General features: G+C 34.4%; 1 protein-coding gene across 6 annotated transcripts in view; it reads right to left on the minus strand.

Annotated features, from left to right (window-relative positions):
- Window positions 1–7,967: 7,967 nt before the first annotated feature.
- The window catches only part of SPIN1 (spindlin 1), a 121,515-nt gene continuing 117,305 nt past the window's right edge, over window positions 7,968–12,177 (minus strand). For all 6 annotated transcript variants that reach the window (XM_069087810.1, XM_069087811.1, XM_069087807.1 and 3 more), the window contains exon 6: window positions 7,968–11,740. In XM_069087810.1, coding sequence (XP_068943911.1) covers window positions 11,541–11,740 — 200 coding nt within the window. In that variant the 3' untranslated portion in view covers window positions 7,968–11,540. The remainder of the gene's footprint in view (window positions 11,741–12,177) is intronic.

The following is a 12,177-nucleotide window of genomic DNA, read 5'->3' on the forward strand; positions in this document are numbered from 1 at the left end:
AAAAAAAAATTTATGTGTACGTATGTATGTATACATACACACAAGGATTTATTAAAAAAGATGCTAAACTTATAAAGCAAGCCTAGATATATGTCCCCCATGGACTCCTTTTGAAGAATAGGTTGGACATAAGAAAGAATTATTAAAGTGCACTCTTGAAACACATAGCATTCCAAAAGTCTTAGCGCAGCTTTAAGCTTTAATAGTTTGTCCAAGTACTTTATAAATGATAGTCCCATCAAGGCCCTAGTAAGAAAGGTAAAGACAGTTTCAATCTATTATTTAGAGGAAGAGGTGATTAACTAGCTTAACTCAGAAGTCTCCCAGAAAGTGAGTCAGAGTTCAAACCAGAACTTGGATCTTATGGTTACTCCAATGTTTTGCAGAGCTCTTACAGGGGCACATGAAAAATGATCTTAATAACAGATACTATCAAACTCTCTAAAATTATAGGGTTCAATCATGACAACTGAAGATTACATAGAAGTATGTCCTATAATAATAAAAAACAAAATCTAAAATCTGACCCTAAAAGGCCAGATGGGCCAGGTGATCAATTTATACAGTTTGTCAAGGAATATTAGCCACATACTCTGAGAATAAGGATATGAAAATATGCAAAGACCGAGTATCTCACCATAACTTAAAGGACTCAGCAAGTATTGTAGAAATAATATATACTTTTGGTTCGAGGGCAAAGAAATAAATAAAATTGTTCTGTGTTTTAGAAGTTATAAAAGTTTCTCATTTATCATTACATTTGACCTTCACAAGGCTGTCAAGTACATCTTAATGCATATTAATTAACAGGTGAGAAAAGTTATGTTCTGAGGGTTGATTTGTTAAATGTTTAGTAAGGTGGGGAACCAGGATGAGAATATATTTCTTAGCCCACAAGTTTTTGACATGAAGCAGACTGGCATTTTACTTTCTTAATATATGTGATACTAATATTTCTCTTTAAGAATGTTCTGTCATCATTTTCATTATTTATGATAGATGTTTGGGTTACTCATTTAAATCTTAAGGAAGGAAAAGACAATTTTCATGACCTACATCTTCTACACTTCAAAATCCTCATATAGTGATCCTAAATTTTTAGCCAAAATGAGTGTTGACCTAAACTTTCTGGTAACAAATTTAAATAAAACAAACAACAAAAAAACTACTTGTCAAATCAAAATTCAAAGACTGAAATCAAATATGTAAATCCTTAGCATTTCCTTATTTTGGAAGGGATGTAATTCCATATTATTGAGAAAACTGAGGTATAAAAAGGCTAAAATTAATAATGGCTACTTCACAAGGATTTTTAGAAAATTTTAATGTAGTGCCATGAAATTTCAGAACATAAATTTATCTTTTCAGAGGACAGGAGAGTATTGAAGAGGTATGCTCAAAATTTTCACTTATCTGGGGGAAAAAACAGCTGGAAAAATGAATTTTAAAGCTTATGAGTAACTTCTCAGATAAAAATAATGCTATTTATAACTATATAAACAAGATATTTCATCACAGAAAACGATGAGAATTAATGATTTCTGTTGTCTCAATTCTTGAGCTATACCTGGGTTCAAGAACTGGATACTAAGTAATGAAATTCTACTCTAATGCATGGAAAAGTTGTAAAAGTCATCATTGCTGCTAACATTTATTGGTTATTCACAATTCACTATATGTCTTTATTTGAAAATTCAAAGTGTGTACATTCTCTTTCTAATTTTCCACTGAAACTGGGGGACAGTAGTGCCTGTACTATGATGTTTTTTCTTTAAAGAAAAATTGAGTCTATTTTTTAACCTGATCTAGAAATGACCCCACCACCACTACCGATGATAAGATTTCAAAATACTACCTGGAAGACGATAATACTGAATTATGTTATATATGACAACTTCTTCTAAGGACACCTTCCTAACAGCTGTTTTGAATACACTTTAAAAACAAGCAACTGTTCTACATGGATTTTTTTTTTTAAAGCAATCGGGGTTAAGTAACTTGCTCAAGGTTACACGACCAGTTATTTCTGGGTGTGGTGCTGAGTATCTGAGCCCAGATTTGATCCAAGTCATCCCAACACTGGAGCCAGTGCTCTTACTCGCTGAGCCACCTGGCCGCCCCTTGGATATTTTCTTAAAGGGAAGTTTTCTAAAGAAAAGATAACATGAAAACTCCAATATTTTAATGTGTGTATATACACAATGTACAGATGTATATATGTACATATACATTTAGATAATATATTCACATGTGTGTTTGAGTATATTTATTTAGACACACACATACATGTATGATACATTAATTAAAAAAAAACAATTTGAGATATTCAATAATTAGGCTGGATTTACTGGCTATTTTTAAGAACAGCCAAAGACAACCATAGCAGTTAAGTGAAATTGTTAAACTCATAAACAACCTAAAATGACCCTTAATCCTTCTCAGCTGAGCACAAATAAAGGAAAAATAATGTATCTTTATCAAAATAAAACCCTTCAAAGTACATTCTCCTTTGCCAGGAAAATAAAGGATAAATTGTTATCAAATTAATAAATACATCAATACAAACAGAAGTATATAAACTGATGCCAAGTAAGCAGAAGAAAAAATACACATAAAAATGTGAATGTAAAGAATTAGCAACAAAGAAATAAATTAGTGACCAACTTCAAGCTGAAGAAGAGATAGGAGGCTGTGTCTCCTGCTGCCTTTCTCTGCAGAGGTGAGTGAGCTAGAGTGTGTGACCCCTCCATCAATTTCAGACTTGGTGCATGTGTTGTCTAGTTTTGCTGCTCTTCTTCCCTTTCTGTTTTTATTCTTTATTATAAGCAACAATTCTGGGAGTGGGAAAGACATATTAGAAATAAAGATGATGTAAAAAAGATATCAAAACATTTTAAAACAGAAATGCATCAATAACACTTTTGAGAAAAATCTAATTTCTAAGAAAGCTTCAGTGAAGGAATGGTAATGAACAATACGTTAACGTTTATTTGGACCATAAAAAGAATGGATTCATTAGTGAAGACAGAAGGTAAAATTTTAGATAAAACCATGTAAATGGGAAATTTTATCAGTGTTAAATCAACAAAAATAGATAAATACAAATTTAACCAGTATTAAATGTTATAGATTCTCTTGGCATCATATTTGAGATGCCTACAAATGGTAATATGTCATATTGGAATGTGAGTTCTAAGATCTTTGCTAGTGTAAATGCTAACTTTCCCATACTTGGGAGTCTACTCCTTCCTCATCTCTGGGTTTAAGAATCCTTAGTTTCCTGCTCAGTTTAAGTATTGCCTTCTACAGGAAGGGCCTCTATTAACACCTCTAACTCCTAGTGCCTTAGCCTTCAGCATGACCTTAAATCTATCCTTGATTAATCAACAAACATTTATCAAGTAGACATTACGTGCCAGGTAGCTAGGCTCAGCTCCAGGGTATCAAAAACAAACACAAAAGTCCCTGACATCAAGAAGCTTACATTCTAACAGGGGATAAGACATGTATTTAACAAGGCACACAAAGCAGAAATGAGAGGATGGACACCCATACCCAGATGGGTCAGGAAATGATTCCTGCAGAAGGCGGTGCTTCTGGAAGCAAACCAGATACCAGTTGGTGGAGGTGGGAAGACAGAAGGATCCAAGCATGGGAGAAGCCAGCACATAGGCACTGAGATGGAGAATGGTGCCTTATGTGCCTGAGGAATAAGCAGCATGGCTGGATTGTGGATGTTGAGGGCATGTATGAGAAGACTGGAGAGGTAGGAAGGGCTTTCAACAACAGGAATCTGTATTTAATCCTTGAGTTAACAGGAAACTTAAAGTTGTTGGGGCACGTGGGGGGAGGGACATAGGTTGGTGCTTTAGAAAAATCATTTTGGCATTTTGTGTAGACAATGGGGAGACATAAGGCAGGGACACCAAATTTAGTATATACCTCTATATTTACATGCAGTCTCCCCCAGTTAAAACTGTAAGCTCCTTGAGGGCAAGGACTATTCCACTTCTGTGTATCCCCCATGTTCAGTGCCTAATGCATAACAGACACTTAGTAAATGCTTATTTATTCATTCCTGATTAAAATTTAAAACATCATCTGAAGGATTTTAAGTTTTTCAGGGAAGAGGCAGCTAGGTGGTGCAGTGAACAGAGCGCCAGCCTGGAGTCAGGAGGACCCGAGTTCAAATCCGACCTCAGGCACATAACACTTACTAGCCATGTGACCTTGGGCAAGTCACTTAACTCCAAGTGTCCTCCAAAAATAAAAAATAAAATAAAATTTTCAGGGACAGAAAACAAAACACTGACTAGACCACAGAGATAAAAGGTTACAACTCATCCATGGTGAAACTGCCATTATGTGGCAGAGACAGGAACTTAACCTTCGTCTTCCTAACTCTGGTCAGCTTTCCAGCCACTCCAGTGAAATGAAAAGTTGGATCTTAAAAATGGCTGCTCTTCATAGACAGCGTCTACAATGACCGCTGCCCTTTCCTTACTATTTTACCAAATTAATGGATTTCTTGGGTGATGATATATAAAGGTTGAAAGAGTGAGAATGAAACTGTGACTATCAAGTTAATGGCCAACCTCAAGTAAAATGATTAGTCAGGGATGGGGAACATTTTAATATTTTAGTTATTATTCCCTATTCTTTTTTCACTTCTATATAATCATTTATTTTCATTTAGATTTCAAGAAAACTTCCTCCACTTATATTCACTCACTCACAACTCCTTAATTCTTTTAGTATCTTTTTCACCCATTTGAGAGCTGATCTTGAGATAGAAAGTCGTTTCTTTTTCTTCCTCTGTTGCTTTAAGTACTTTAACTTGCTCAGGGACTTCATTATAAAACTTTATCAACATCCTTCTAGGTTTGCTTATTTAAAAATTTCAGGATTGTTTTAAAATTTTTGTGGTGTGGTCTTCTAGTTGTTTACTTAGATGTTTCTCCGTGTGTGTGTGTGTGTGTGTGTGTGTGTGTGTGTGTGTGTGAGGGAGAGAGAGAGAGAAGCAAGGGTACCTTTAATCTCCTTCATTATGGATATTTTAATATTTTAACAGCCTCAGTTTGTAAATGCCATTTATGAAAACAATGATAAAAAGCAGACTACAGTATTACAGTCATCTCTGAATACAAAGAGTTTAAAAATGTTTTTTTCTTAACTCTTTCCTCTTACTTACCATAGTTCCAAATTCAGTTCCAACAATTCTATCAGTCATAAAATGTTATTGCTGGAAAGTACTTACATCATTTACTTCAAACCTGTCATTTAGCAGATGAGAGGGGAAAGAAAATCAGTACCATCAAAATGTGTCAAAGTTGTCAAATGACAACACTCAAAAATAAAATACCGGATTGTAGTCAATTCACCAATATGGAAGTTTTATGTCCAGATTGGTTAAATAAGTAGCCAGAGAAATGATGTTAAGACCAAGAAACTAAAAACCCTAAAACATAGCTATATCTATCATTGATTAACAACTGGGCCCATTTATAACCAGCTGACTGGCTACAGAATGCACTCAGCATGAAAATAACCAATTTGCTTCATCTGCTCATTTGTATACATGAAATAAAGGCATTGAGAATCTTTTAATTTCCAAGTAGAAATTAAACATCTATTAGAGCTACAAATACTCTGCCTAACTCAGGATTATTTAAGATTGATTCTTGAAATGGTCTCCTTCATTTATTTCATTTCTCTACTTTTTTCCCTAAAGAAAAACCAGATATTCACATTTCAAAGGAAACAACTAAGCTATAAGAATACTAGTATCAGATACTCCTGTATTGAAAAAAACAAACAAATAAAACTCTCAGGTTCCATGACTCTCTATAGCCATTTAATCCAATCTATACCTACTCAAGAAGTCTAGGAAATATCTGATAAATCGATCATCCAATCGTTGCTAGAGGGGGCCTCCCAGATTCTGAGGCAGAAATCACAGTCAGACACTCGAAGAACTTTTATACAACTGTTAGGATTTTTTTCTTAATATGGTTGTCGAAATCACTTTCTAACTGCTAACAACTGCTCCCAGCAGTACAGCTCATGGAGTTAACTAGAAAATGTCTATTCCCTCTTCCACATGACAGCTTTTCAAATACTTGAAAATAGAAGTTATCCCTCTCTCCCACAACCCTAGGTTCTCTCTTCTCCGGGGTACATATTCAATAATAAACATCCAATAAATATTAACTAAATGCCTAAAATGTGCAAAGCACAGGGTTAACTGATGGGGATGCCAAGACCAAAATGAAAAACATTTATACTGCTTATGCTCTACCAGGAAATCCCAAGTAATTTAGTCTCGCAATAGATCCCCATATGGTACCATCTCAAAACTCAATGGCATTTTCATATTCTCATCCTTCGTGAAATGTAGTATTAAAAAATGAATTAACTTCATACACCCTAAGATCCAATTAGAATTTTTTGGCTATTAAATCACATTGTTGGTTCATGCACCTAATCCACTAAAATTCTAAAACAAATTTTTAAACTGCTATCTAACAAGCATACTTTGTCATGTATTTCTGAAGCTCATTTTTAAAAGGTCTAGTATAAGACTACATTTGTTTATGTTCAATCACATCTTATTAGATTCAAACCTTTCAAACTTCATGATTGGGGATCTTGACTTTTTTGTTTCATGGACTCCTCTGGCAGCGTGGTAAAAAAAACCCACTCCTCTCTTGGAATGTTTTAAATGAATAAAGTAAAATACATAGGATTCCAAAGGAAATCAATTCTACTTAAATAGTTATCAAAATATTTTTTTAAAAGTTAAGACTCCAAATTTTAAGAATCCCTGTTCTAGATCTGTATCGGCCATCAATTCCTAAAATTCCAGATAATCATTTTTAATGTGATTTAATTCTTTGTAAACTAGGAATAAAAAAATACCTTGTCATGTAAAAAAAAAAACCCTAAGATTTTCCCAATTTCCTGTACTTCCTTATAAGAAGCTTTCCAAGTATATCACTGAATTTTAGAGCTGGCAAAGGCCTAGAAATCAAGTTCTCATGATAGCTGAGGAAACTGGGTCCCAGAGAACTTAACTCACTTTGAAGGTACAAGGCTAACAACTAGGCTAGGAACCAAGGTATTCTAAACTCTGTGCCCTTTCCACAAATAAATCACATTAAAAAAATTTCATGACATAAAACTGCTAATATTTCATGCAAAAAAAATCACAATCATGAGCTCCTATGACAATGCTGGGCAGTGAAGCTGATGGGTAGACAAAAGGATTTAACTACTGAAGGCACATAAAGCCAAGCCTCAGTTCTGTTGACTACATCATGACAAAACATGTTAAATCTAAAGTAATAACTGAAATGCAAAACTTAAGAATACACTTACATGGAAAGTGCTACAATTACTTTCTCCGATGCCTCTTCTTGTCTTTACACTTATTCAGCATTTGAGAAGTAGTGAACAATTTTCCCTTTTAATATCACTGGTCAGAATTTAAGTGAGTAAAAAATATTAAAGATTTATAATATTATAAAAATCGATTTAAAGCAGGTATAGATGTCAATGTCTAAACATATCACTAAAGTACTATGGAGTGTAACATCCTATTTATATTTATTTTTAAAAGGTGAATGTTTTTAGATTTATGTTTATAGGTTAACTCAGATGTTTCAGTATTGTTTTTAAATGGGGAGAGACAGAATAGAAGAGAATTTTTTCCAAAGTACAATTTAAATACCATGCTTCCAGATCAAAAGTCGATTCCTTCCCATGCCTGTATTTTTAAAAATTGACATTCATACTTGCTTGGTTAAAAATAAAAGAAAAATGGATTACTTGCTTCAAATAAGCAATTAATTCCAAAGTATGGAATATTCAATATTAAAACCAAGTCGTACTTTAATTACAATAATTGAAGAAACTATCTTCACAGTTTTAATGTCACATTTTGCTCATGAGAACAAAATTTACAGTCATAAGTTGCACATAAAGGGTTTATTTTAAATGTTTTAAGGATAGAGTTACATCATAATTATAAAAATTACTTACAGAATTAAGTAACAGATTTAAAGTGTTTATACTTCTAAATGCAGAGAACAGGGAACTGTCTACATTGTTTAAAATAAAATGAAATTAAAAAAAGGAACCAAGCTCTAAAGATGAAGTCATTTACCTAATTTTAAATGTGAACACGAAGACCTTTGAACTATACACATACCGAGAACGATCCAAATTGCACTACTGATGTAAAGTACAAAAAGCACAGCATTTCCAAGGAACCACAAACTGCTTTAATCATAATTGTTTTCCCTGAAGTAATTTAAATTATTTTTATCTTAGGAGAACCTTCATTTTTAAGGATAATTAGCTTAAGAAGGCTTTGGGGCACTGCCATTTAAGACAATGGAAAAGCTAGTTTTCTAATATGTTCATAGTTTTATAAAAAAAAAAATCTATTCTCCAGTGCACTTTAGGGTTTGGCACACAAAAGAAAAGAAAAGTAGGTTTCTTAAAAGATGTAACTGTGATTTTCTATATGTATACGTATTTTAACAATGCATGGTCCCTTCAAATGCTGCATGACACATATAACTGGAAATCACCTTCCGTTGGCACTATGCTCGCCTCACCAGTGCTTTTTTAATTCTACCAACAACCATTAAAACAGCACAGTAAGCAAATTCACACAAAACTAAAAACAAAATCAAAAAAAGAAAACAAAAAACCTAACATTTTAACATGCAACTTTTGTTTGTTACGCTGAACATTCTACTTCTAAGCATGCAAAAAGGATGGTCTGCATTTAAGTTTTTTTTTGTTTTTTAAAGTTTTACATGGCAGCCTGATATCACACACACAATACAACAATACTACAGCAGGTAAATGAGAAAGGCCAATAAATTTTATACACAGATCAATTGCTTGTGTTGTCACAAGCCCCATGATAATTTTGGAAAGTGATGCTGAACCCCTAGAACAAGGAGCCAACATTCTGGTTACCAGGGTAACGCAAGCACTGCATGCAGATCTGAAACATGAGCCTAAAACGCAGCCCAAAGTAGATGGGCAGGGAGTGGGATTAGTTTCAGCCTCAATAAAGGTGGCTTAAGCTACCAAAGGGGGGAAACCCTCCCCCCCAAACCCTTAAAGCAACAAGTGGGACAATTACTTAAAAACAGAACCATAATTTACATAGTATAGCTAGTCATCCTTAGATTGGCAGATTATATGGTATATTAAAGTGGCTTGCAGAAAAACCACAAATACAAGCCATAAGTAATGCTAAAAATGTTTCAGTAGACCCAAACGTCAACAAATATTTCAAAATGAACACTTTATTCTTCAGATGTATAGCCCCAAATTCACTGTATTACATATGTATGCACATATTCTGTGTATGTTTAATACACTCATTCATTCTTGTGCCACAAATATCAACTTGGGCTCATGGAGCCAGGCTCAGCTTTGAGATTTACATGCAGGACTCTTAAGAGTCAATAGAAAAACACTTAACAGATCTGCAGGATGAAACACTGTGTTGCAAATCTGCTCACTTTGTTCAAAAACACAAAAAACATTTACGACTTAGGTACTTAGTGCTTAAGGACTGCATTGAGAAGCTATTTACTGAAAAGACAAAATAGCCTGCCTTTGGTTGCCCAAGATGAAATACTGGACAAAATGCAATTGTAGCAATGGGCAAATAATTAAGGTACTGCATTTATATGATGAGTACTTGTTACCATTCAACAGCATAATGAGGCACAAGCCTTAAGGCTAAAATATGAATCAGGCAAAAAATGGATAGAAAGGGGCTTAAACCACTGAGTCTTCCATATCAAGAATACCCACAACAAAGGTCACATGGACCTCTGAAATTTCGGTAGCTGAACATCACCTCTGGCCTCTCACAAACTGTAAGACTGGATTTCTGGGTATTCCTTCCCCCAAACTGATGATTGGCTTCATACACCATATTTCTATGAAGCAGAGCTTTTCAATTGGCAAAGCTCTGCCACTATAATGTGAAATGACAATTTTGCTATTGCATTGACCATTTTTACAATTCTGATTACTCTTTAAAGCTCCACATTATAACTACCTTGGTTTTAAAACTACCTTGCAAGATTAAAACTGTGAAAGGATTCTGCTGCTATGGGCTGCTATTATTTACATCCACAATCTAATGCAGATGATTGAACCACTGAAAGACTGCCTATAGCTTTCATTAGATAGTAGTACACCACTGGCATGCAGAATTCTAGTGTCCATTGAATGGAATTCACATTAACAGCATACCTTAAGCGAGTACATACAACACCACAAAAAGCTACAACAGATTTAAGCTGTAGGCTATTTGTTAGGACATTCCTTGTGGGGGGAAAAGCCAGAAATAAAAATATTAATAAATGCCTTCTTGGACCATAATTATAACAGTAATAAAAATAATAACAATAATAGTAATAAAAATAAAGGGAATCCCAGAGAACCTATAAAGAAGGCAAAACATGCTTCTCTTTCCCTAAAACCTAAATGTCTAATTAAAAAAGAACTGTGTTGTTCCAGGAACTTTTGGAAACAGCAGGTAAATTCTTAGCCTTTTTTTAGCACTATCAAATCCAGGCTGCTAATTTCAACGTCAAATAATAGGCCAAATATGTCATCAAAAATTAACAGGTAGTAGTATTGTGTAGCGTTGGACTATTGTGGCACCAATTACTGAGGTTTGATAGAAAGTGTCAATGAATAAAAATGCCACTCTCGCCCTTAAATAACGCTCAGAATTAAAGGCAGCCTTTTAGCATGTATTGACTGGTTGCTACAACTTATAAACATGGATCAGCAACGTGTGCATTTCATTTCCAACTGTTCATCTGGTTGATATCCTCTTTTACAGCTTCAAACCTCCAGAATAAAAAGGTGCATAAACAAACACTTGCATATGACCACTGGGTTTCTAAAATGCACATACAGAGTTCCCATGTGCTTTTTGCTTTACAAAAAGGTAACTTTAAATAAGAAGTAGAAACACAGTAAATAGTTTTGATACCACTCAGGTCAGGCATTCCTATTAAAATGGGAGAATCTTTAGGCCTATCTTTTAGCTTTGACCCAAATCTCAGAACAAGGACTGCCAATAGCCAAAAAATTATATTTAATATCACAGAAGGCAATATCAAAAATACCAAACTACACTTGCATGTGAGTACGAGATTGAAGGGGAAAAATGGTTAAGACCTATTATGTTTTTAGGTTATTGATTAATGATACTAGATTAACTTTTTCCACAGCCTGAATTTGTAGCTGTTCTTTCCATTTAACTCCCCCTCTACCAAATAGACTGACTTCTTACAAGGGGAGGAGTTCCTTACACAAAATGTGTCATGTTCACATAAATCTACTATTCCGAACAAAACAGTTTTGCTGGCAGAGATTGTGGGTTCGCAGGGACATTTAAGCTTTCATTAAACTGGAAAGCAGTCAAGTCTTTGTGTCTACAAATTTTACATTTAATAGTTCCACAAATTTGGCAAAGTTCATGATGACATCTAGGATGTTTTCACCAAATCGTAGACATAAATATGGAAATCATCATCAAACTTGATGAAATAGACGGAGGGTTTGGCTTCTACTTGATGAATGACCATGCCAGTCCTTTTGGAGCCATCTTCTTTGGCATATTCCACTTGTTTGCCTACCAGGCTGTCTACAACTTCTCCTGGTTCCCGTTCGGCTGGAGGTGAATCATCTATATTTATATAAGGGGAAAAAAAAGTTAGGAGTTTTTGTAGAAATCAGACATTTCATATATTTTAAAATTTTAAGTGAAAATTCCCAAATGCAGTTTAGTACAAAAATAGTGATTATACTAATGAAAGGCAATAGTATAAGTAATTTTTCAAAGTAGAAGACTGCCATGTCTCCCCCATCATCCCACTCATAATGAATTTTATCACTGATACTGGAAAGAAGGTATCAATCTACTACCTTAGGGCTCCATCAGTGCACCTTTTCAAACTAAGGTTATCTCTGGTCATGACTCTATCTTCCCCATTAGAATGGAAGCTCTTTGAAAACAGAGACCGTCTTATCAGCAACCCTAGCACTTAGAACAGTGTTTCACATGCAGCAAGAGCATATTAGACTATTTTCCATTTGTTTATTCATTCATATTACTTATTTAGA

This window comes from Petaurus breviceps, unplaced genomic scaffold (genome assembly GCF_028583685.1).
Source record: "Petaurus breviceps papuanus isolate PSGF00001 unplaced genomic scaffold, PetGlider_PUasm1.0 183, whole genome shotgun sequence".
In the NCBI taxonomy this organism is placed as follows: domain Eukaryota; kingdom Metazoa; phylum Chordata; class Mammalia; order Diprotodontia; family Petauridae; genus Petaurus; species Petaurus breviceps.